Here is a 27536-nt window from a genome sequence, read left to right on the forward strand (position 1 = left end):
AGACCACATTTTGAAATAAATTCCAGAACTCTGAATCTTCGGCTTTATTCTGAACTCATATACATAAATCTCTGAAAGTAAAAACAAAAATTACTGCAAGTAAAATTATATTTTTGACACAGAAATTTGTTCCATATCATGAACACCATCATTATCAATGATTCGAACAGTAAACGAGGGAAGATTCAGAATAAATCGTTTTTGGATCTGAAAAAGAGAACAAATAAATGAATCTTACAAAACTAATATTTCTTTTAGCAATGACAGACAACGGAAGCACTTAATCCTACATATATTCAAACAGGAATTTTTTTTTAACTTTTATATGAAATTGGCTTTCGACAGTAACAAATTCATATAATGGAAAAACAGGACACCTCATGTCAGCTGTTATTCAAAAGATTTAAGACACTGCAAATTTGATTGTTTTGAAGCTGGAGCTGTCCCTTATTTGCCGCCTACAAGTACGTTAGCATTTTGAGTCAGGTGGAAACCCACATGCAGTCACAAGTGTTGTCAGAGAACACTTTCATTAAATGAAGGATGAACCCACAGCAGGCAGTTCATAAATTCAACAATTGTGAAATAACACTCTTCAAAAGAAAAAATTTTACTCTGCTTAGAACATAAATACTGCTGCCTGGTTGGAACGCAGCAGCACAGGGGAAATGAAGGGAATAAACTGTTTTATTTCCATCTGCTGATGTCATGTGTGAAAATATAAACAAATGCAGCAACTTTCAGAAATCTCACAGCTGAATACTGTTCTTTGTATCAAACAAATTTTCCAATACAACTGTATTCAGATTTGGACCTCACCTCTTGCAAGCATTTCTTCAACAGCTCTAATGCCTCTTCGCGTGTGAGATCTGCAAACACACATTGTTTCAATTTTTGAAGACTTCTCAAATAAAAGCAATCCTCCTCACCCCCCCCCCGCACAAAATTAAATAAAGTCCAGACTTTAAAACAGGAGTTATCTGACTCACAGCTGAATATAGTCCATATGTAAAACAGACCCACTCAAACTGCAAGCTGGAACGAATCAATTAGTTTTTAGAAATCGAAGCGCATCAGAATCCGCCTCCTTTTCCTGGTCCAAACTCGGGAAAAGGACAGGCACCTCTTAGATTCAATTTATTGCAAACAGTGTGAAAATGAGCTCCATCTGCAGATGCCGGCTGCAGTTAGTGCACTTCTTTCACTGGCCTCCTGCTGAGCATTAGATTCATCAATGCGAGTGACACGTGCTTTTTACTTCTAGGAGTACGGACCTGTGCTTCCTCTGCATTATTTGCAGTTCAGTCAATGCCACTTAAGACAGTGACAGCAAGTATATTCATTGTACACTATAAAAGAAACTATGTTTTTAACCCTTGAAGCACTAGTAATTGTTTTAAATAGTGCAAATACCTGGCTTTGGCTAGTTAAAAGTCTAGTACTAGTACAATTATTGCGATCTTAGAATTCTACTTTAGCTGGATACACTAATTTCTGTATATTTTATCATACTTGCAACTGTGTTGATCACATCGTATGCACATCCTCAATTTTAGAAGATATTTTAAGTTGCTTACGTAGGATTCTAGCTTGTGAACATCTTAAAGTGGTTACATGTGTTTTGGAATTTAAAAAACAAGATTAAAATCTAAATTTCATCAGATTGGAGAATGCATTCAATGGGGTATTGCAGAAGAATGAAACAATGACCACGGGACATCTTACATGTTTTACTTTTCTGTTCGCCTCCCTGAAGAGCAACCCTCTGCATTTTTTAATGTCAGATGTGTCAACACAATGTCAAAGTCAGTGAACCGCATTTTGGTAAAAAGTTAAATTCAAACCGCTGACTCCAAAATAATTCACCAACATTACCATTTTAATCTTAAATTTAGAAAACAGTTAATATTTTAAATCATTTGGTATTTAGAAAGTTCCTTTTCTATCAGCTGGCGACAAAATATACATTGGCTGCTTCTGAGGAAAAAGTTTGCTTGTTACTGAAGTATCTTTAGACTGGCTCAATGTTAACCTGGTGTCTGAGAGCAACTCGCATGTTGAAAATTAAGAAAAAGCCTCGAAACAAATTAAGTCAAAACACATGTAGACTAAATGTTCAACACAGAGTTGGAGGAACACAAGTGACTGAAAAGCTGCTGGCATAAACAGGACAACTGCACACAACTTCGCAATCACTGTTGCGGGTGTAACACTTGGCTTTCACCTGCTCAGACAAACATTTTAAATCCTGTGTTGCAAAGTAGCTGGAAAATAGGGCAAGTACATTAATATCTGCAGCACAATGCCAAAGTTCTTCTCACCACAAATGACACCTACCTGGTTTATAGTATCTGTCCAAAATACTGAGGGTTAGAAATGCTCCATATCCATGAGCAGCAAAAGGGGCTTTAGCCAGAGCTGCCAGGTAGTCCATGTAGTAGAGTGCTGGACCCTCATGTTCATCACAGCCAGCTAGAAGCATATTCACATGGTACGGCGTCTAAAAAATAAAACGGGATGGAATCATGAGGGTAATTATTACTGAAAACAAACTGATAATGCTTTTGATAAATGGCACTTTTCAATTCTATAAATAAATTCTGTATGTATTTCATGCACCCAGAGTAATAATTGGAACTTGACAAATTTCCTAATAACAACTTTAAACTAAAATGGAGGGATACTATGATTTTTTTTATCTGGACAAATAAAATCAAAAGGTGGCCAAAAATCAAAAACTTTTGTATAGCAACCAACTACAGAGTTAATCAGGCAGATCATTTACTGTTATTCAACACACGTAGCTGGCTTTAAATGCCAAAGAAATTTCTTACCCATAGGCATTTAACTATCCCAATTTTATAAAAAGCTCAAATCTTGAATACTGTGAAACTGCATTATTATATCAGCATAAATGAATAAAATTAAAGAATTAATGTTCCTTTTGTGTGTGTCAGTGTCTGGCAAATATTGTTTCCTAATTCATCAATAAGCATTACACTTTGTAATGTGGCAGTACTGCTAATATGACATGGGGTTTGAAGGTACAGAACATTGTGTTCCTCGTCACGGCATATCACTGTACTTTATCAGACTCAAACTAGATTTTAAAGGAAAAATACAATCAGTATGAAAGTGAACAAACTAGCATTTGAGCCAGTTTGTAGCTTTTGGGCTTCGCAATCACTTTTGTTTGAGCTTGACTTGTGCTTTATACCTAGTCTTTTGAAAGGAAGGAAGGATGAATATCCATCTTTCCAGTCAAAAAGATGGAGATAACATGGTCCAGGATTTAAAGAACTTGTACATTGATAAACAGCAGTTACTTTATACCTCCAAATCAGAAACCAATAATCCCATGCATGTGCAACACAGTTATTGTGCATTTATCCTCAGTACTTTTCTTGCTGTTTCAAAAGGTTCATGGTGAATAACAGGATGAATAACTTAAGTTTGCCAGCAATCAACAATGGGCTTGTAACATCAGTGTCATAGAACAATATATCTGATACAAACCATAATTAAACTGCATTTGATGGGAAATGAAAAAGGGGGGTGGGGTGCTTCATGTATCAAGTAGAACAATCAAAATGGACAAGTCATGTTCCTTAGGCGATACATATCCAATTGGTTTAATAGGTCACATGATGCAGGATACTTGGTTGCTAATCTCAGACAAAAGCAAAGGTCTTTACCATGCATCCAAGATTACAGTAAACTATTCTCACTGAACAATTTTCAAATATGATTACCAGACAGGTTATGATTCCAGATGATTTAAAAAAAACCAAAGTACTAAATCATTAACTTTGTAAAATTTGAAATGTTAATTTTATTAAATTAAGCCAGTGAGATTTTAACAAGTGAAAGTGATAGGGGGGAAAGCAAGCAAGAGACAGCATCCAAATCACAGTGAACAAAATAATCTTTTAAGGTTTAAGACATCATTTGAAACTCAAGCAAAGACCAAAAACATTGTTACATAAAAATACTCATTGGATTATTAACATATCAATTTGGACACAAAATTATACCTAATGGATTTATTGCTATCCACAGATAGCTTTAAATGAAAAAAATTGAGTTGTTGAGCTGATTAGGTCTTTGTTAAAACGATGACTTGCATTATCAAATCTTTAAGAAATGCAAGTTTGTGTTAGGCTTGATTAAAGAAAAACAAAGACTGCTAATAAAATTTAGAAAGTAAACTGTGTGAAATTACACAGGCCTGGTAATCAATTTAATGAAGAAATGTAAAAGCAAATGGGGGGGGGGAAACGTTACTGACGAGATTTTCTGCGACATCTGGTGAAACAAGCTCACAGTTCGGGCAGAGAGTGAGGAAGTATCCTACTGAGCAGGGGAGCGGGAGCGTTAATCTCATATTGGAACTCTTCCAACCCCCAGCAGCCATAATTAAATCTTTAGAAACTTGCACCACAGCCGGCACAACTTGAGAAAGAATAAAACACTGACGAGGGAAGTCTTACTGACTGACTTCCTGACCAATCACAGCAGAATAATACAACATTACAACAAACACCCAACCGTGCCAACCTATTTACCTTCTAATTTATCTAATTTGGTAATCAAACCTATGCTTAAAACAAATCAAATCCTTAGTCCCTGCCTTTTCAAACAGAAGGTGAACAAAAGGATTGAAGAATTGATTCTCTGAAGAATTAGAAAACAAATCTAGAATAAATAGCAACAACATTGGCACGTAACTCTAAAGCCCAGCATCATTTATCTACATTTTTCATTTGCTTGTAAAAGCAAGATAGCTCAGATATCCCTCGGAAACAGATGTCACCTTGAGCCAAACTGCTAGCAAAAGTATCCCAAAGCAGTCTCTGGAGGAAGTGGACAAATAAAATTATCTCCATAGAGAGGGCTGAGTAACTTCTAGTGAAGATGAAGATTTGAAACCAAAGACTTAGCTTCGTAATTTTGCCTCTCAATCTTTGATGTGATGGGATCAAGAAAGACAAACCTAGTGTATTTTAGCATTTTTTAAAAAATAAATCAAAAATAAATTGTTTTTACATTGTTCAAGACCCATACTAATTCCTAAGAGCATGGGCCTCGCACAGTGAACTTGAAGCTCGATACAAAACTATAGGGAATCGTTAAAAAGCACCTAAATGAAAGTCTTCCTGGCAGCCAGCTTTAACGAGTCATCGCAATGTAACATTTGCCTGGCGGCCAGCTGCACAAGACTCAAGCTTCTGGGAATCTGTGACACTAGCTAAGGATCTCACAGCAAAGTAACTCCAATTTCAACAGTCTGCCAATTATATTGTACCATTACAGTACAATATTCCTTCCCTATGAGATCTACTTCTGTCACTATTTGAAATGAATGCACAGCAGTTTCAGTAGACTTCCACATTAGTGGCATCACAAAGAATATTGGTCATATTATATGAAGTGCACGCGTAAACAAGCATGTAGTGACCATGAGGCTGCACAGAAGTCGTTCCCTTTAAGAAACTGCATGTATATGTTTGCACACAAAAGGTTTAAAGATACTATATTGTGCAAAGGAACACACTGTACCTACTAAGAGGACACTGAAACGGACTTGTAGAAATATAATCTTTCTTCAGAGTCAGCATACATGGTAACATAACTAAGCCGGTGATGTGGGAAGAAATCAACTTTTATAAGTTGCAAAGTTGATGTTGTTCATTGTTGTGTAATCTATTCCATTGTCTAAGGGAGTAACTGACCAACACTTTGTTACATAAAAAGCTAATCCTATACAGCTAAAAGAAAAACAAACAAACATATTTTATACGATTAGGAAAGCAAAGCTACTGTGTATACTCGAGTAACAGTCGATCTCATGCAAAAGTCGACCCCTTATTTTTGGCCAAATAGTCTGGAATTTTCCACATATCTCATGTAAAAGTCATCTAATTCTTCACAGGTAACAGATCAATGTTTATGAGTCAGCGTGCTGGCCGTCACATCCCACTCCAGCTCTCCAGTCTGCCAGTTGTTCCACTCTGCTCCTGGTCTTCCAGTCCGCTGGCTGTTATGTTCCACTTTGAATTTTCGGGATTACTCTAATTCATTGTTTATTTTTCTTTATTCATTTTGCGATCAATTGGCTTCTGCTAATGATATGGTATGAATTTTTCCAGGCATGAATTTCAGCCCCTCAAAAGTAGTATCCATGTAATAATCAACTCCATAAAGTTAACCGTAAAAGGTAGTTAAAAAAATTGACAATTACTTGAATATATATGGTGTTTCTCTCCACACCATTTTTTTCAGTTTGTTTGTTGGAAATAATAATAAACAGAAAAAAAAATTAGCTAATTCACACATACCTCAGAACATGAAAAGAAAATCATTAGTTTTAACATGTTTCCTCTCAGCAGAAAGGGTCAAACTAAACAAAAAAAGAGCAGAGGCCTGCAGAAATAAAGGGCTTGAGAAAAGGCCAGTTTATTCTATCTTTGCTCATAGGACAACTAACAATAACTCTTAGAATAGTTGGGAAAAAACTTGTAAAATTTGAAGAACTCAAATAAACTATAATGAACCCTGATAGAAGTTACTATTCTTCCTGCACTGAGTTAGCAATTTCCCCAAGAAATGTGGGCAAATAACTAAACGTGGTTAACTCCCAAACAATTAAACACAAGGTAGTACTGGTTTAGATCATTCTAAAAGAATACCAGATGTGTTATAGAACATGCGCTCACTGCAGTAAAAATGACTGTTCAATCATCGAGCCACCTTTTAAAAATGGCAGAAATTAGCTGAATGCTAATTATTCAGGAGATGAATTTAAAAAAAACGAAGTTTTACATATTTTCTAAGAAGCTGCTGGAACAATTTGAATCTTGATTGATAAGTTAGTTGTCCTTAAAACCTAAATGCTTTCTCTAAATTTTATAATGAAATCCCTGCAGCCAAAAAAAGTTTCAGAAACAGACGAAATATCACAATGTATATTGCAGATCCAGGAATTTGAGTTCTTGCCATAATCTGCACCAGTCATAATTTTGAATACAATATTGAATTCTGATGTGGTATATGCCAACACTCATTAATTCATTTGCTTAAATTGTATTACATAGATGAGCTCAGGAAAGCTAGTCCTCAGGTGCGGCTTTAAGAATCTACTTTTGAACAGGAAATATGGCTGTACCTAATTTGAAAAATCATACACACTGAAAAAAGGTCATTTTAGTTTTTAAAACTAACTTGCAACAGATTTAACAGGAATACACTGGTAAAAGCTCCAGATGATATTTGAGAAGGATCAAAGGTAATTAGAGAATAATATAAGTGGTTCCCCAAAAGGTTTTTTTGCAGTGATAAAATTGTCCACCTTAACTAAGCGGACAATGGAAAATAGTGGATATATTAGTCCTTAATTTTGGTCCCTTATGTTACATAATTCCTAGGGCTTTGCTCTAAGACAAATGCATTACAAATTGATCACAATATAAGTGATCATCATTTTTGAGGTCAAGAACTTACAAATACATTTTAATGCATTCAATACTTTAATATCTTTGTATGAAATATAATACAAACATTGAATGAACACCCACACTGCATCAAATTACAACTAATAAAGTGACAGTGTCTCCAGTTATTCATTCATCACCTCTTAATTAAATTTGTTATATTTAATGCTTCCCTTTCTGCCATGGATTACAGGTGCCTCGACACTGTACACTTATTTCATTGTAAATCACAACAGTTAATTTGAGAAGTGTTTTTTAAGAGCAAAAGTACGAAGTTAATAAATTAGAAGTTTATCGCACACATTCCAAGGTAAAGATGCCAGAGTATAGATTAACTGTTAAAAGATTTGTTTTTGACAATAAAAGTGTTTATAGTCAGGTTTTGAGCTAAATTCAGAACAGAGATCAATACAGCTGAAGCCTATTAATTGGGATGCAATAGTGAAAATTAAATAGATCTGTTTCAGACAGCCATTTTTAAATAAAATCCATCAGTGCTAATTTTAAGTTACAAATGAAAGGTAACCATTTTCACAACTTTAGAGCTTAATATTTAAAATAAACTTTAATTTATCAGTTATTACCTATGGGAAACTTTTAAAAAGTTTAAACATTGATATTACATTCAGATTTTCCTGACATTTAGTGCAAGATGTGACAGCTCAAAACTTTATATTATAGTAACGTATTCAAGTACATCCTTTGAAGAGCCCAAGTAAAATATTTTACAATATTTTGGAGTCTTAAAAAAACATATCACAGCTCCTGCAGAAGTTGCACTGCTTTCTTCCACTTGAGTCAGATAATATAGGTTATTCAGAATATCCATGAAGCATGAATATGCACCGTATGAACTGTAAATAGCTCTCATTTTTCAAAACCAGTAATACACATGTGGCAGTGGTGCTTGTAACTACTTTCCTATTTAGTGCTTCAGGTCGCATAACTATAACCCCCTCAGCTCTGCTACAGCTATAATTAAGTAGTCAGCGAGCACAAGGAATTCAAAGCACTAGATTTCAATACAAGCACACTTAAACATCGTAAATTTGAACCCATCAGCTACTACAAGGAAAACCAAAACCCACGATCACCACATTCCGTAGCCACCCATAAAAAAAACAGTACAACAGCTACTTAGAGCCAAGAACTGACTTCCTGCACAATTTCACTTGCAGCCACATAGATTCTTAATACTTCTCCACAGTGGCTGATGGTAACCTTCAGAATGCATATTTTCTGAACAACCCATTAGCTTCGCGATTCATTGCTGAATGAAGTTCTATGTGAATGGGAGACTACCCGTGCATTTAATATTCAATCTCTGTTTCCATCTTGAAAATCGTCTGGCTTGACAGTCAACTTTGAAACTCCAAAATAAAAGTTCAGCGTATTAATGGCCCATTGCACTCTCCTTAATTTACAAAATTAAAAAGTTAAAATGATACTTTAAAATTCGGTAAGTCACAAAAACAATAACACTTTTAGAAAGGGCTGAGTAATGTACTGAATTTTTAATTTTCAGCCATATTTATATAAAACTAAATATCATATAAACAATGAACTAACTTGATGACCAATTGAAAAAAAGTTACTACTTTTTCAGATGGCAATTAAAGCAAGACGATTTCAATTTAAGACATAAGAGTGGAAGTAAGGCCATTCGGCCCATTGAATCTACTCTGCCATTCAATCATGGCTGATGGGCATTTCAACTCCACTTACCAGCATTCTCCCCATAGCCCTTAATTCCTCGTGACACCAAGAATTTATCAATCTCTGCCTTGAAGACATTTAGCGTCCCGGCCTCCATTGCACTCTGCGACAATGAATTCCACAGGCTCACCACTCTCTGGCTGAAGAAATGTCTCCGCATTTCTGTTCTGAATTGACTCCCTCTAATTCTAAGGCTGTGTCCACGGGTCCTAGTCTCCTTGCCTAACGGAAAAAATTTCCTAGCGTTCACCCTTTCCAAGCCATGTATTATCTTGTAAGTTTCTATTAAGTCTCCCCTCAATCTTCTAAACTCCAATGAATACAATCCCAGGATCCTCAGCCGTTCCTCGTATGTTAGACCAATGATTCCACGGATCATCCGTGTGAATCTCTGCTGGACACGTTCCAGTGCCAGTATGTCCTTCTTGAGGTGTGGGGACCAAAACTGCACACAGTACTCCAAATGGAGCCTCGCCAGAGCTTTATAAAGTCTCAGTAGCACAACGGTGCTTTTATATTCCAACCCACTTGAGATAAATGACAACATTGCATTTGCTTTCTTAATCACGAACTCAACCTTCATGTTTACCTTTAGAGAATCCTCGACTAGCACTCCCAGATCCCTTTGTACTTTGGCTTTACGAATTTTCTCACCGTTTAGAAAGTAGTCTATGCTTTTATTCTTTTTGCCAAAGTGCAAGACCTCACATTTGCTCACATTGAATTCCATCAGCCATTTCCTGGACCACTCTCCCAAACTGTCTAGATCCTTCTGCAGCCTCCCCACTTCCTCAGTACTACCTGCCTGTCCACCTAACTTCTGATCATCGGCAAACTTCGCTAGAATGCCCCCAGTCCCTTCATCCAGATCATTAATATATAATGTGAACAGCTGCGACCCCAACACTGGACCCTGCGGGACACCGCTTGTCACCGGCTGCCATTCTGAAAAAGAACCTTTTATCCCACTCTCTGCCTTCTGTCAGACAGCCAATCTTCAATCCATACCAGTAACTCACCTCGAACACCATGGGCCCTCACCTTGCTCAGCAGCCTCCCGTGTGGCACCTTATCAAAGGCCTTTCGGAAGTCTAGATAGACCACATCCACTGGGTTTCCCTGGCCTAACCTACTTGTCACCTCTTCAAAGAATTCCAACAGGTTTTGTCAGACACGACCTCCTCTTACTAAATCCATGTTGACTTGTTCTAATCAGACTCTGCTCTTCCAAGAATTTAGAAACCTCATCCTGAATGATGGATTCTAGAATTTTACCAACAACCGAGGTTAGGCTAATTGGCCTATAATTTTCCATCTTTTGTCTTGATCCTTTCTTGAACAAGAGGGTTACAGCAGCGATCTTCCAATCATCTGGGACTTTCCCTGACTCCAGTGACTTTTGAAAGATCTCAACCAATGCCTCCGCTATTTCCTCACTCACCTCTCTCAGAACTCTAGGGTGTATCCCATCAGGGCAGGAGATTTATCAATTTTAAGACCTTTTAGCTTTTCTAGCACTTTCTCTTTTGCAATGGCTACCATGCACACCTCAGCCCCCTGACTCCTTTTAATTTAAATCCACATGTAGAAGAAAACATGTCAAAATTGATCTTAAAAATTGCCTTCAAATGGATATTTAATGTCATAAAAAGAGTACAGTATACAAAATTAAGTAGCTACTACATTAAGGATATAGACAGAGACACATGAAACACGAGAATATAATGTCTGTGCACCTAAAGGCTAGATACTTTGCAACAAAGTCAAAGGGTAATCTTATGCTACCTCTACAATGTAAAAGCGACTCAAAGAAAATGGCATTAAGAATTACAACCCCAACTACAATAAAACTATCCTCGGGTTCATAATTTACCATGGGATGAGAAGAACGGATACGATAGGATTTGTTGAACATTTGGTTCTGTACATTTTTGATATCTGTGTGCTATTTATGGATTGTCCCTGACATGGGGCGGGCCCCAATCTCAATAATAAAACAGGGGATCCAACTGAAACAGGACAGGTATAATTATTTTAGAATTGTATTCATTCTTTCAGAATAGTTTTGCTGTTACCAATTCTGTTCCTAAAAGGTGTCTGTATGTACATGTGTATGTAAGAGAGAGACAAAGAGGGAGACAGAGTGCGTGTGCGTTCGCGTGCACGTGCATGTGGTTTTTTTATGGGGGGGGGCGGGGGAAGAGCTCTATTCAGCTAAAGGAACTATCACAATTACAAAAGAGGTTCCATTAAAAATGCACTTACACTACATAACACTCTCGTCAAACGAATGCCAACTAATAGTACCTCACGTGCTGTGGCATTTGACCAACAGATTTACTATAACTAGCCCCTGAATCAGAGTTGAGTGTGTGGTGCTGGAAAAGCACAGGTCAGGCAGCATCTGTGGAGCAGGAGAATCGACGCTTTGGTTTTATGATGATGGGATTATGCCCGAAACATTGATTCTCCTGCTCTTCGGATGCTGCCTGACCTGCTGTACTTTTCCAGCACCACACTCTCGACTCTGATCTCCAGCATCTGAAGTCCTCACTTTCTCTTAGCCCCTGAGTCAGTCTATCAAATTTTTAAATGTCCTAGGAGTTAAATAGTACTAGCAGAAAAGTATTGCAAAAAGAAAATTTTCCAACCACTAACTAATGTTGTCATTAAGAAGGGTTTACACTCAGAGGATTACCAGAGAAAAAGGCCTGAATATTAAATACTATTCATGAAATAATTGAGATTACATTGGATTGTACAGTGCATGTGGTTGTATCAGGAAATAACAGCTTCACTAATTCAGACTTAGTTCAGAGATGCCACTTTAAGTACGAGTTAAGTTTTGGAAGTTTTATTTTAGCTGGAGGAGTTTAGGAGAGGAAAGCTGGGGAGCAGTAAATTCCCCTGCTCACTTTCCAACATCAATATTTACCTTCAGAAGGCTGATTATAATATGGATCATTGACTTATTCAGTGCCTACATCAAAACTGTATTTTTATTCAAAAGGAAGCATTGTTGTGGGTTAACTATTTTCTGGTCTCCTTAAATTAATTGGCCAGTTACTATAACATGATACACACAGTTCCAAACTTGCGAGTACAGACAAATGATTGAAAGTAGAACTTCACATGACATCTACATGAGGTTTTGTGCTCTCCCATTCAACACAGCCATTTGCCAGTTTGGTGATTTTGCAAAATAACTTTTTTTTTCCATGTTTAAACATTGAACAGCAAATACACTATTATGTTTTTAGCCAAATAAACTAAGAATGATCAGATATGGTCACTAGCATAGAAATCACAAACAAAATGTTTCTGACCAGCTGTGAAAACTATTGTTACTTCAACGTCCTGTTTAAATAAAGAAATGCACAGAGCAAGTTTGCCTTGAAACTTGCAGCACAGCTTGAAATTAAATTCTTGGAGTGGTTCCAAGAACTTGGCTTTACATATGGAAATTTATAAACAAGGTTGCAAACTTGCTCACTAAAATTCATACTCCACCTCTGATAAATTAAGATGAATTTGGATTTTCAGTTACCCTTCTTGGTAACAATGGATGTGATTTTAAGGAGAATGCATAAATTTGCCGCAATAACACAAGATTCTTAACCATTCAGAGTTAAGAATGGTTGAGATAAATTAATTCCAAATTATGTTTGAAGTGATTTTCACTTGCCACTGTATTTTTAGTGCTTGACCATTTGAATAAACACTTTGCACATGTTGTAACAGTTTGCTGCACAAGATACAGAATTATTTAAATTCACGTAAAAATATGTACTGAAGATATACTGGCTGCTTACGGATTGGGCCTGTACGTGACCAACTGTTGACATTAAGGTAAAATTATAAAATGAACAAGGACATGTTTTTAACCACAGTGTATTAGGTGATTGATTGACAGGCATGAACTGAGAAACATAATCTGAACGAGCTGGGACTTGTTCAACGTGATGACATCATGTTACTGCTCACAACTCTGAACGCATATTTAACAAGCAGAGTACTATTCTATCAACTGATTCATGAAATCGAAATATTTCACAGTTTGAATGAGAATGGATTATATAAATCACATCTATTAATCACCTTCTCACCAAAACTGTGTGCCAAATAGCAACTGAAAAATAGGTTTCACAGAAAATCCACGAAATAACAGGATAATTGATATGCTTCTTGGTATTACAAGAAAATACAAGGTAGAGCTCAAACTTTAACACATTTCACAAAATATTATGAAAATGTTAAAGCTTATGGTATTGTCTCTCATCATGCTTATTACTCCAAAAATACAGAGATTTAAGACTTCAGAGGTTAGGACCCTGCCAAACGTTTTACACATCATGAATTTTATCACTCAAGGGGGCGGAGTCTAGTTAATAACTGCAGCTGGCTGTGCTGTCTAGAATCCAGGGCAGGCAGCGATCGCAGTTCTGGGAAATAAGTGTCGTTCCATCCTTTAGCTCACTTTAAACACATTCTTCCATTGAGATCACAGCTCCAAGCCACCAGGGAAAATTAAACAGCTGGCTAACTAAAAACGTTAGGTGTCAAGGGAGGGCAAGGTTCAGTGCCAATACAACATCATCAATTATGGATAATTTAATTGGGATGTTTTGCCCACCCTTCTGCGCAAAGTGCAAGAGGGGGGCTGATGAAGCTAGCTGATTAGGTGTCTGACACACATCACATGATTAGCAACATATGGCACAGGTAAATGCTGTGAATGGTTAGACATGTACTCCCTTGCCAGAGCACTGTAATTGTGACTTGTTACAACTGATTAAAATAAATTCAGTAATAAGGTAATTAACAAGTTTTTGGTTAGTGGAGGTCGCAAGGTGTAGCTGAGATCCCCTGTGTTTGATCCCTGCAGTCTGCCATGCCTGGACTTGCCTGACAGCCTGCCTGCTCCAGATGGACTACACTGCAGGGAGAGCACTGGCATGGGCAGATGTGCTTTTCTGGAAATGGGTAGGGGTCGGGGGGGATGGTGTAAACGCTGGTTGCATGTGCTCTTTCAGATGGTGATATCTTGAAGCTGGTGCTGTAGTTTACAGTAATAAAAGTGGCAGTCATAACATCACAAAGACAATTTACAGAATAAGGGTTCTCCCACTTGAGACAGATTTTTAAAAAAGATTCTTCTTTAAGAGGTTTATTAACTTTTTCAAATGCATTACTTCAGTGCAGCAGAGGTTGAGTGATTGAGTACACAAACGTTAGACAGACTTCTGATCTAAAAAGGAATTAGGTTTAAGAAGGTAAGCAGGAAAGTGAAGTTAAGCCCATAATAAAATCAGCCAGGACCTTATTGGATAGTGCAGCAAGCTTGAGGGGCCAAATGGCCTAATCATGCTACCATTTCTTATCTTAAGACAAAATTTCACGACGTTTTGGAAAAGGAAACACAATAGCTTTGTTCCATCTTTTCACTCGTCATAACTTGCACTTCTGAATTTTAAAATATTTAGTGTGATTTCAATTTTTTGTAGGAATTCCAGATATTATAATAATTACTCACTTGAATATCATATTGGCATTTAAATCATGAGACAACACAAGAGCCTACATCCGTCGATGACAAGGAAATCATGTCTCACAAACTTGATTGAGTTTTTTGAAGTAACAAAAAGGATTGATGAGGGCAGAGCAATGGATGTGATCTATATGGACTTCAGTAAGGCGTTCAACAAGATTCCCCATGGGAGACTGATTAGCAAGGTTAGAGCTCATGGAATACAGGGAGAACTAGCCATTTGAATACAGAACTGGTTCAAAGGGAGAAGACAGAGGGTGATGATGGATGGCTGTTTTTCAGACTGGAGGCCTGTGACCAGCAGAGTGCCACAAGGATTGGTGCTGGGTCCACTACTTTTCGTCATTTATATAAATGATTTGGATGCGAGTATAAGAGGTGTAGCTAGTAAGTTTGCTGATGACACCAAAATTGGAAGTGTAGTGGACAGCAAAGAAGGTTACCTCAGATTACAATGAGATCTTGATCAGGTGGGTCAATGGGCTGAGAAGTGGCAGATGACATTTCATTTAGATAAATGCGAGGTGCTGCATTTTGGAAAAGCAAATTTTAGTAGGACTTATACACTTAATGGTGAGGTCATGAGGAGTGTTGCTGAACAAAGACCTTGGAGTAGGTTCATAGCTCCTTGAAAGTGGAGTCGCAGGTAGATAGGATAGTGAAGGTGGTGTTTAGTATGCTTTCCTTTATTGGTCAGAGTATTGAGTACAGGAGTTGGGAGGTCATATTGCAACTGTACAGGACATTGATTCGGCCACTTTTGGAATATTACGTGCAATTCTGATCTCCTTCCTTTTGGAAGGAGGTTATGAAACTTGAAAGAGCTCACAAAAGATTTATAAGTATGTTGCCACGGTTGGAGAATTTGAGCTATAGGGAGAGGTTGAATAGGTTGGGTTGTTTTCTCTGGAGCGTCGGAGGTTGAGGTTTAGAAACCTTATAGAGGTTTCTAAACTCCATGAGGGGCATAGATAGGATAAATAGACAAAGTGTCTTCCCTGGAGTGGGGAGTCCAGAACTAGAGGGCAAGGATTTAGGATGAGAGAGGAAAGATAGAAAAGAGACCTAAGGGGCAACTTTTTCACGCAGTGGGTGGTACATGTGTGGAATGAGCTGCCAGAGGAAGTGGTGGAGGCTAGTACAATTGCAACATTTAAAAGGCATCTGAAAGGGTTTGGAGGGATATGGGGCGGGTGCTGACAGGTGGGACAAGATTGGGTTGGGATATCTGGCCGGCATGGATGACTTGAATGGAAGGTCTGTTTTTGTGCTGTACATATCTACGAATCCATGACAAAAAAAGTGTTCATGAACTGTAATAAAACCTATTCCTTTTGAAATCACCTAATGAGCATAAAAAATAAGCTGAAAATATTGTCATAACTTTGCAATTAGGTGATGCAACATATGATCCCATCATTTGTCTGATTAAGCCTTAGGATGAATAAACCTTGTGGCAATTAATTCTGAACTGGAGCTGGACTAAATTTCACCTCTTAAATATAATCTCTCCTTCGCCATAAAGGTAAATGCCTGCAGTGGAAAGGAAATGTACGAAGAATAAAGACAACTGTAATTCATTTTTATTTTACAATATTCTCTTGTACAACATAACAGGGGAGGCACTGGCCTAGCACTGTTATTGCTAGTCTATTAATCCAGAAACTCAGCTAGTGGTCTGAGGACCTGGGTTTGAATCTTGTCATGGCAGATGGTGGAATGTGAATTTAATAATAATCGGGAATTCAGAACCTTTTGGTGACCATGATACCATTGCCAATTGTCGGTAAAACCCATCTGCTTCACTAATATCCTTTAGGGAAAGAAAATCTGCCATATTTACCTGGTCCATCCTACACGTGACTCCAGACCCATGGCAATGTGGTTGACTCTCAACTATCCTCTGAAATGGCCTAGCAAGCCACTCAATACAAAGTCAACTAGAGATGGACAATACATGTTGGCCAACCAGCAACACCCATGCCACACGAGTGAATAAAGGAATGTCACAATATAATTTACAGATTGTGAAAACCACAAAGTGTCATAAACATTCTATACACTAAAACATGAATGGCAGCTAAATGGTATGGTAAACTGATTAAATGAAAAACTGCGGCAAGGTAACAAGTGGTATTAAGCAATTCCATGGTAAATGGATCAAAATGCTTCAGTAATATATTAAGTGACTCATGTGAATGTTTGAACTAAATCTGCATTGATTATTGTAACATTTGAACATTCTCACTACCAGCCAGTCTATACTGGAACAAGTGCTAGTAAATAAAGCTGCTTGAGTAATTCCATGAATTCCCACAGGTTCATAATTTATGACAAAATAGAAATTACTCAAAGGGCCTAATTAGCCACCAGGCCAAAAACAGCGAATGCAAACCTCCAATTCATACTCAATATTGCATCTAAATCAGTTGATCATGAAAGAATTTTTAAACACTCACTATATGAAACAAAATCGCAGAGCAATATCATAGAACAGACACTCCTAAAGTTATACAATATACAAACACCATTTTACTAAATGTTATCATCTCTGTCTTGTACTGAAATTTTGCTTTGCTTGGCATTATGCAGAGCAGCAATATCATGTCTCCTAAATCTAGGCAGGTGATGGTGTCATGGCTTCATTCATTTGGAAGAGGGAGGTTTGGACAGCAATTGAATGTGGAAAACAGGTCAAAGTTAAATTATTCTTATATGCTGAGATTTATGAGAAATGGAATTGAACGTAAATCACTCGCTTGATAGTACACTCTAGATACACGTAGAGAAAAAAAATAAAAACTCGCTCATACGTTGAATAAATAACTATCTTGAATTTTTCACTCAAGTTCCTGAATGCAACAAATTGAAATGAACAGTAGCAGCACGAATTGGCATAAACAATTCTGTCCATCACTAGGTGGTTTTAGGGTAAGTAAAGAGCTGTCAATACAGTCGGTTCTGCTATTGCGAGTGATTCTTCAACACGAACTGGCTTTAACGCAATTAAAGCTTGTAGAATGCAAACTTTCCTTACCTGTATTGGCTATAACACAATTCTGGGCCCAATAATTTAAAAGGCGCACCTATTGCGCAATTTCCAAATAACTCATATAAAGTTTACACAAGAACGGAACTATCCCGTTATATCCCAAACAAACTGTATAGTCAGTGTTGAAGTCATGTGTTAAAAACATTCCTGCTCAGAGTCTTGTATGCTCATTACTCCTGCTCTTGTTGACCCAAAATTGCTCATCTCAAAGCCTCAAAATTTAAAATTCTCAAACTTGTATCTAAATAATGGCTTTATTCAACTTTATTTCTGATCTACCCTAGTCCTACAATGTGTTATTCTGGCCCATTTACTTCGGAAATCCCACCATAAACCATTCATATTCCTATCCTCTTTCCAGTTTGCTCAAAATCTAACCTTTTGATGATGCTTTCAGGCACCCACTGTTGTTATGCTCTGTTCTGGTATTGCCAAGTTTTGTGTGATAAAGTCCTGGCATGGTCATAGACGTTACTTTTCATAATGTTCAGCTGACAAAAGCCACAATGCTTCTCTATTTTATGAGCAACTTTTGTTAAGAAACTGACTACTATGGTTCCACAATAAACAGGCTTTAAGATTTGATTCCTCACAGAAAGGGGACAATTGCATTTCAACTTTTAACCATTCTGTCTTCTGTTTAAGGCCTGTTTAGAAACTATGTGGATTTGGAAACTAGACATTTTCTCCAATTCACACTCTTCACTGTCAAGTAAAATACAATAGCCAGCTCATTGATCTTTAAAGCTTTTGGCAACAATGCTCTAAAACCAGATGGTGCCAAGTATGGTGGCAGATAAACTTCTTCCCCCCCCCCCTCTTTCTGTTACCTTGATGCACTTGGGATACTATTTGGTGCCTTCCTATGACATATTCTCCTGCACTGGGAACTGGCACAGGTCCATGTTTTGCTCTAGCATGCTACAACACACTATGTGATCAACACAAATGCTGGTGCATTAATTTAAAAATATACAATTATAAATATTGTCTAACGCTTGTAACTTGTAGATTTTGGAAAGTTTGTAAAATTATGCTGCATTTATAATAATTTCTATAATAGCATTGTATTCTACACAGGGATATGAGAAGTTGGGGCACTTCATCAGATGAACTATAAATTGGAATGAGTTCAAAAATAGAAAAAGAATGTCTATAATACAGTCAGATGTAGGTCTTTATAGAAAAATTAAAGTAAATATATTTTGAAAGTTTGGAATAGAAACAGAAATCAAAGTTATAAGATTTCAAATTAAATGGAGAACAAAACTATCTTATTACACTGAAACTTGGGCCTATAAATGGTGGAAGCTCCAGAGATCAGGATAGATCATGAAGTTGGAATATTGAATTTAAAACTCAAAGATTGATGCAAGAGTAATCAAGAAACTGGGTTGTAGGTATTGTTAACTGATCAGATGGAGAGAGGTTACACTTTTAAAGAAAAGAGGGTTGTTTTTCAGACTGGAGGCCTGTGCCTAGCTGTGCGCTGAAAGGATCACTGCTGGGTCCACTGCTTTTTGTCATTTATGTAAATGATTTGGATAGAAGGTATGGTAAGTAAGTTTGCTGATGACACCAAAAGTGATGGTGTAGTGGACAGCGAAGAAGGGCATAACGGAATCTTGATCAGATGGGCTGAGAAGTGGCAGATGGGGTTTAATTTAAATAAATGTGAATTGCTGCATTTTGGAAAGGCAAATCAGGGCAGGACTTATACACTTAATGGTGAGATCTTGGGGAGTGTTGCTGAACAAGTGCAGGCTCATAGTTCCATGGAAGGGGAGTCGCAGTTAGACAGGATAGTGAAGGCAATGTTTGGTACGCTTGCCATTGATGGTCAGTGCATTGAGTAGAGGATATACAGGACATTGGTTTGGCCACTTTGGAATACTGTGTTCAACTCTGGTCTCCCTGCTATAGAAAGTTGTTGTGAAACTGGAAAGGGTTCAGAAAAGATTTACAAGCATGTTGCCAGAGTTGGAGGGCTTGAGCTACAGGGAGAGGCTGAATATGCTGGGGCTATTTTCCCTAGAGACTCAGAGGCTGAGGGATGACCTTACAGAAGTTTATAAAATCATGAGCGGCATGGTTAGGGTGGATAGACAAGATCTTTTTGCCAGGGTAGGGGAGTCCAAAATTAGAGGGCATAAGCTTAGGGTGTGAGGATAGATATTTAAAAAGGACTAAAGGGGCAACGTTTCATGCAGAGGGTACATGTATATGGAATGAGAACTACAACACGTAAAAGGCATCTGGGTACATGAACAGGAGCGGGTTAGAGGGATACGGGCCAAATGCTGGCAAATGGGGCTAGATTAAGTTAGGATATCTGGTCGGCATGGACAAGTTGGACTGAAGGGTCTGTTTCCATGCTGTACAGCTCCATGACTCTATAACCAAGAAATCTGCATTTTTATTAGTGCTGGTAAGTTCAGGGCAAATGTTAAAAAAGTGTGTTCATGGGTTGTGGGCATTGCCAGCATTATCTTTCCATCTTTAATTGACCTGGAGTAGGTGGTGATGAGCTACCTTCTTGAACCACTGTATGTGGAAGTGTGAATTGATGTATCCAAGTGCTGTTAGGAAAGTAGCTCTAAGAATTTAACCCAGTGACAGTAAAGGTATAGTAATATAGTTGAAACTCAGGATGGGATGTGCCTTGCAAGTAATGTTGTCCCACTGCATCTACTTCCCTGTACTTCTAATGGCAGAGGTCACAACTTTGGAAGGTGCAATTGAAGGTGCATTGGTGTGGTGCTGTAGTATATTTTGTAGAGATGGCACACACTGTTACCACTCTGTGGTGGTGGAGGGTGAGAATGTTCAAACTGGGTGAACGGTGTGCCATTCAAGTGGTCTGCCTTGTCTTGGGTGATAACTGAGCTTCTTCAGTGTTGTTGGAGCTAAACTCATTCTGGCAAGTGTAAAGCATTCCATCTCACTCATGATCTGTGCCTTTTTGATCATGGCCAGGCTCTGGCGAGTCAGGAGCTGATTAACACATTGCAGAATTCCTAGCCTCTAACCTGCTCTTGAAGCCACAGCATTTACATGATTGATCTGATTCAGTTTCTGGGCAATGGTAACCCCTAGGATGTTGATATTGGGGGAATTCAGTGATGCTGAACATCAAGGGGTAATGGTTAGATTCTCCTGTTACAGACTTTTTTTTCCCTGCACCTATTCCTCAAACGTTGCATGTAAATTGATAGAAGTCTTCAAAATTACAAGTTATTATGCTAGGTTGAACAATGAAAAGTGTGTTTTTTAAAATTCATTCATGGAATGTGTGCATTGCTGGTTAGCCCAGCATTTATTACCCATCCCCGGTTGCCCTTGAGAAGGTGGGTGCCTTCACAAACTGTTGCAGTCTGTTTGGACAGGTAAATATACGAAGTCTGTAACAAATTGAAAGTTATTCATTCCTGTATAAGCTGTTCACTTACCCGACTTCGGAGGTACTCTGCCAGGTTTTTGCGAGTAAAGTTGGCAGCTGCTGAAGGGGACAGTTCGTAACCTGTAATGATGAAATAAAGATGAATGGTCTGTAACACATATGATTAAGTGGTGCTAAAATGTGCAATGTATAATTTGGAACAAACTACATATGAAACTGTACTTATGGTAATTTTTGGAATATATATGCACAATCCCCTGTGTCATTAGACATGGCAAATCAAAGATGATACTTTTATAATGAAAGCAATGTTATGCTACTGAATATTATGATATAATTAAAGGAGAAATGTATCTGAACATCTTTGGCGTCAAATCATTTTCTGAAAAGATGAAAACATACTGCTTGCATTCTATTACAGCAAAACATCCTTTTTATAAAACATAAACATTCATAACCTGAATCATAATTGCTCTGTCATCTATAGCAGTTAAGATATTAAACTGGTGCTTTCCACACCCTTGCCCACTGTGACTCCATTTTGAGGTTTCAAAATTGTCATGATCACTCAGTGAAAAATGAGAGGATGGGGCTACAAAGAGCTATGCGAGTAGGGGCCAGGAAACAGACGATGCTTGTGAGGGAGGGGTGGAGCTATACAAGGCAATTGCTACCTTCAAGCTCATTAACTGTTTTTCTCTCTCCACAGATGCTGCCATACCTGCTTAGTTTCTCGAGCATTCTCTGAGTTTGTTTTAGATGTCCAGCTTCTGCAGTATTTTGTTTTTGTGTTTTATCCTGTCTTCTTCAGGTGTCAAGCAAATTGATCAGCTGGCACTAAAACATCAGGTTTCCCCCAGTAAACAGATGGAAACTCTAAAAGGGAATGTGCCGTGAAGAGCTGCTCAGACATTTTAAAACACCTGTTTGAAATCTGATAACAGTACAGATTCTGTTGAATATAAAATTTTTCAAATTCTTAGTCAGAAATTAAGTCCACATTTGTGCTGTCAAAACTTGGACCCAAGGCAGCTCTAAACAGACCATGCTGTTTAGGTTAATTACAGAATCAATACTAACAAAAAAAAAATTGATGTAACATATACTCACTATCAAATACCCAATTCATACTCACTAAAATAAATGATTTGAAACCTTAACAAATTGTGAAAAAGGTGAATGAGGTATGCCAGTTACCCACCATTTCTCATTTTGTAAAGCTGTACATTTTTCTGAATGTATTCTGCAAACTGGACGGTGTCCCCAGCTTCGCCGACACATAGCAGTATGATCTTCTCACTCAGTTTAAACATTTTATCATAATCTAAATGAAACCAAGAAATTAGAAAATTAAAAATCCCAAGACAATGACTGACAAAATCTAGAGACCCATCTTTCGAGATTCAATTACTTTAATGAACACATATATTCAGTTAGGAGAGAAAGCAACTGACTCAAGACTGACAATGAAACATTTTCAAAATGATCACTGTTGGCTCTGTCATTTGACACAGACACGATAGATTCTGACACTGAAATGAATTACTCTACCTCACATTATATGGCTCCCTAGACTGTTCAAGATCAGCAGGGTGGGGAGGCAGCTGGCCATGAGATATATCAAGTTCAAAAAGCAAAAGAAAAATTCAAAACAATTCTGATTCACTGGTTAGGCTCTGAATCTATCCCAGGCCCTGAGAGTAACTCAGATGAAGAAAGTAAGAAATAACAAAAAAAGGTGGGATTAACCAGTCTTTGTCTTGCTGTCCACCCTCTAAAAACACACTCACTCAGCAAGTTGAGGGCAAACATTAAATTGTGATGATATTTGCATAACCCCATTTTGTCATTTTGAAATCAGTATTCATTACTGCTCAGTTATACTTTCACTTTCAATTTTCTAAATGTTGCTGAATAATACTGTGAGCTAAGCTAAGGCCTGAAAGAGCAGACTGAAATAAGTGAACTGTAGCTCTTATGTGAATGATGATCCTGAATGAAAATATCCTTGGACAATACTAAAGAATGTCTCTCACTACAAACTGTAAATTTTACTCTTTGAGGATATTTTGTTTCACAAAGAACTCACCTATACTTCAAATTGTAGTCATTATTTCCATTAGACCTACAAAGTCCCAGTTTAAAATTATCACAACAAATTACAATTATCCAGTTTCTTATAAGCAAAGGTTTCAATGCTCTTTATAGTTTACTGGAGACATGTTCCAATGTGTACAATTTATGTTATTTTAAAAATGTGTCAAAACAAGATGGCTTTAAAAAATATTTTGCTGCACTTAAAAGGAGCATGATCCAACAAGTACTAAAACTGTTGTTTGATGAACTAACAACAACGATAACTATTTCTGTCAATGTTTGATGGTTTCTACAAGTTTCAGATTAATATGGAATTTTGAGATGGAAGAGAGCCAAACAAGTTGCACTACTAAAATGTTTATGCAGGGAATTAGATTTAAGGTAAAAGTCACAATGGGATAGAGTCTGCAAGCTATCAATCCAATGTATTTATCACCTCAGTAAATGTTACAAGAGGATGCTACTTCATCACTGCACACATGGTGTAGAGATTATGTTGGATTGGGATGGACAAGGTCAAGGTGAGAACACCCAGTTATGTAGTGGCAGTTACATTGTGTTTCCTTCAACAACCCATTTTTTAAATCAAAGTCACATTTTCATGCAAGTTTCTGTTCATCTTCCCAATTACTAATATAGAAAATACGGATAGTAGTAGGCAACACAGTCTATGTGCCTATTTTGCCATTCAAGATAATCATGGCTGATCCTCAATCTCAACACCCTACTCCTGGCATTCTCTCCATATTCCTGTACACCTTTAGAAATGTATTTTCAAAAATATATTCAGTGGCTTGGCCTCCACAGCTTTATTTGTTAGAGAATTCCACAGGTTCACCACCTTCTAAGCAAAGAAGTGTCAGTCCTAAATGGCCTATCACATACCTTGAGACTGTGCGCATTGTTCTAGACCCAAACATCTCCCCAAGTAGACTACACCACAGCATAGCTGTGAAGGTCACAATTAACATCCAATGTAATTCCCCCCCACCCCCCTTGGATATATATCTGTTACATCTTCCTGCTCCTTAGCTGCTTGTTGCCCATAACCAACATTATTCACAAACACACCAGGTTCTACAATGCACATTGATCACATTTAACTCGATCTGAAGCATTTGTCTTTGCCCCTTACCACAATCTCTCCTCAGTAGTCACTGACTACAGTGGTCTTCTGATACAACGGAGTTTGAAGCAGACTGTTCACGAGCTTGGTGTCACATAGGAATGTTAGAATTTTATACCAAGGCCAATTATTTCTGCCTCAAAAATATCACCAGACCATAGTTCATCTGCTGCTGAAACTCATCTGAGCTTTTAACTGTTCTAATCTGTTCCTGGCCCACCTCTCATGTTCCACACTCTATAAAGCTGTTGCCTATTTCATAATACCGTCTGAACACTCAATGGATAATGACTTTCTCGATTTTAGATTTCCTATCCTTGTTTGCAAATCCTTTCCTCTCCTTAGCCCTATAAACTTACACCAACCCCAAAATTATTGAGGTGTCTCTGCTGCAACAAGCATGGGTCCTTTATTGTCTGATCGGATAGCAGCTTTAACATTATCCTTTGTCTTTTGCCTAGATCAGTTCCAAACTCTTCCCTCTCAAAATAACGCAGGGATCAGCTCCACTGCCATTCTGCACAAACCTCAGGGCGATCACCGACAAACCACCCTACCAAATCCTGGGTCAGTAATTCCAACCCCACCAAATCTCCTACCCAAACTAACAGATGCTCAGCTCTGAAATACCTCAACAACTAACAACCTGCTCAAACTCCAAGAGATCAGTTCCAACAATGCCCAACCACAAACTCCAAATCTCAATGGATCATTTCCAATGTCCACTCTCCAAAACCTGAGGGTTTAGCTCCTTTGGGAAGGATCCCTGATAGAAGCAGCTTTGGTGGCACAGTGGTTAGCACTGCTGCCTCACAGCACCTCAGACCCGGGTTCAATTCCCGACTCAGGTGACTGACTGTGTGGAGTTTGCACGTTCTCCCCGTGTCTGCGTGGGTTTCCTCCGGGTGCTCCGGTTTCCTCCCACAGTCCAAAGATGTGCAGGTCAGGTGAATTGGCCATGCTAAATTGCCCGTAGTGTTAGGTAAGGGGTAAATGTAGGGGTATGGGTGGGTTTCGCTTCGGCGGGTCGGTGTGGACTTGTTGGGCCGAAGGGCCTGTTTCCACACTGTAAGTCTAATCTAATCTAATCTAATCTAATCTCCAAATATAGTCTTTGAGGGGTGAAGAAGAGAGACACCTTCTCCAAAACCCACTTGCCAAATCCCTGGGAGGAGCCAGCTCCAACACCCACTCCCCAAAGCCCTGTTTTTTTGGGGGGGGAACCCAGCTCCAACACCCACTCCCCAAAGCCCTGGGGGGGGCAAGGGGAGGATCCAGCTCCAACACCCACTCCCCAAAGCCCTGGGGGGGGGGGGGGGGGGGGGAGGATCCAGCTCCAACACCCACTCCCCAAACCCCTGGGGGGGGAGGAGGGGAGGATCCAGCTCCAACACCCACTCCCCAAAGCCCTGGGGGATCCAGCTCCAACACCCACTCCCCAAACCCCTGGGGGGGGAGGATCCAGCTCCAACACCCACTCCCCAAACCCCTGGGGGGGGAGGAGGGGAGGATCCAGCTCCAACACCCACTCTCCAAACCCCTGGGGGGGGGAGGAGGGGAGGATCCAGCTCCAATACCCACCCCCCAAAGCCCTGGGGAATCCAGCTCCAACACCCACCCCCCAAAGCCCTGGGGAATCCAGCTCCAACACCCGCTCCCCAAACCCCTGGGGAATCCAGCTCCAACACCCGCCCCCCAAAGCCCTGGGGAATCCAGCTCCAACACCCGCTCCCCAAACCCCTGGGGAATCCAGCTCCAACACCCACTCCCCAAACCCCTGGGGAATCCAGCTCCAACACCCACCCCCCAAAGCCCTGGGGAATCCAGCTCCAACACCCACCCCCCAAAGCCCTGGGGAATCCAGCTCCAACACCCACCCCCCAAAGCCCTGGGGAATCCAGCTCCAACACCCACCCCCCAAACCCCTGGGGAATCCAGCTCCAACACCCACCCCCCAAACCCCTGGGGAATCCAGCTCCAACACCCACCCCCCAAACCCCTGGGGAATCCAGCTCCAACACCCACCCCCCAAAGCCCTGTGATGACTCACTGACTCACGCCCCCCGCCCCCACCTCAGACAGTGATGGTGTGGCCTGCGATCAGGGGCTCCCTCCGGCCTTCCTACCCTCCCCGCGTCCGTACCGTGCTTCATGGCGACGATGCTGCTGGCCGCTATCGTGTCGGACGCCACCAGGACGAAGTCCCTGCCCTGTATCCCTATAAGGTACTCCATGACGGTCTCCGGGAAACAGCGAGAGATTCAACAGCGCGGGCCCAGCCTGAGACAGCAAAACCTGCAGAGCGCCTGCGCGAGAGCTCAACCACCGCGAGAACTGTATTGGCACGTGACCCACCTTGGTGGGTGGGGCTTCTGGGTAAATGATACAATGAAAGAGATTCAGTGAGGGATACATATAGAGAATGTGGTAAACATAGAGACTGTGGTACAACATGAGAGAGATACAGATACAGCGAGAGAATAATACACAAAGAGATAGAGAGGGATACAGTGAGAGTAATAGAGGGCATGATATAGAGAGTGGTACACAGAGGGAGAAAGGTTCAGAAAGAGAGTGATATAGTGAATGAGAGTGATGGGGGCGAGAAAGTGATACAGTGAGAGAGCAATACAGCAAGAAAGAATGTGTCTCAGAGTCAGAGAGTATTTTTCCTAGTTAAGTCATGACACTCAAGATATTTTATTGCACGAAGTTGCTATTATCAGTAGAAGACATTGTTACTTGTTATGAGCAAAATAGGAAGTGGTTTAATAACAAAGGCGAAAGACTTTTCTCTTGGCAGAGATATTGTCAGAATGTGGGGGTGAGTTATACATTATTTTAAGCGTCAGTTGTGAACAAGTTGTGATACACAATATTTTTGAGAATATATTTGACAAAACAGGTACATAGTTACCTGATCTATTCGGGACTAATGTGAAAATTGGCATGAAAAGTGTAATTTTCATGCAATGAAATGTTCAAGTGTTTTCATTCATATGTATATTTGGCACTTCACTTTTGAACCTACAGGATAGTTATAAAGTCCCTGGAACTTTAGACAGTAACAACTTTATATGCAGTGGTTAAAATATTTTATTTGAAAG

General features: G+C 39.1%; 1 protein-coding gene across 1 annotated transcript; it reads right to left on the reverse strand.

Annotated features, from left to right (window-relative positions):
* Nucleotides 1-20: 20 nt before the first annotated feature.
* Nucleotides 21-26744, reverse strand: psmb2 (proteasome 20S subunit beta 2). Its single transcript, XM_060847334.1, has 6 exons — nt 26573-26744; nt 22408-22530; nt 21256-21326; nt 2338-2500; nt 820-869; nt 21-207 (listed from the first exon to the last, which is right to left on the reverse strand). Exons 1-6 carry the CDS (start codon nt 26661-26663, stop codon nt 106-108), a joined length of 600 nt encoding a protein of 199 aa, XP_060703317.1. The 5' UTR covers nt 26664-26744; the 3' UTR covers nt 21-105.
* Nucleotides 26745-27536: the final 792 nt, after the last annotated feature.

Source organism: Hemiscyllium ocellatum, chromosome 30 (assembly GCF_020745735.1).
Source record: "Hemiscyllium ocellatum isolate sHemOce1 chromosome 30, sHemOce1.pat.X.cur, whole genome shotgun sequence".
Lineage (NCBI taxonomy): Eukaryota > Metazoa > Chordata > Chondrichthyes > Orectolobiformes > Hemiscylliidae > Hemiscyllium > Hemiscyllium ocellatum.

What these genes read in the sequence shown, in the direction of transcription:
- psmb2 (XM_060847334.1), bottom strand. Translation starts at nt 26,663, where the DNA reads ATGGAGTACCTTATAGGGATACAGGGCAGGGACTTCGTCCTGGTGGCG. An exon ending in GGACAGATACTATAAACCAG is followed by an intron (nt 870 to 2,337) that starts GTAGGTGTCATT and finishes GTGTGTTTGCAG; the next exon opens with ATCTCACACGCGAAGAGGCA. An exon ending in TGAAGAAATGCTTGCAAGAG is followed by an intron (nt 208 to 819) that starts GTGAGGTCCAAA and finishes TCTCTTTTTCAG; the next exon opens with ATCCAAAAACGATTTATTCT.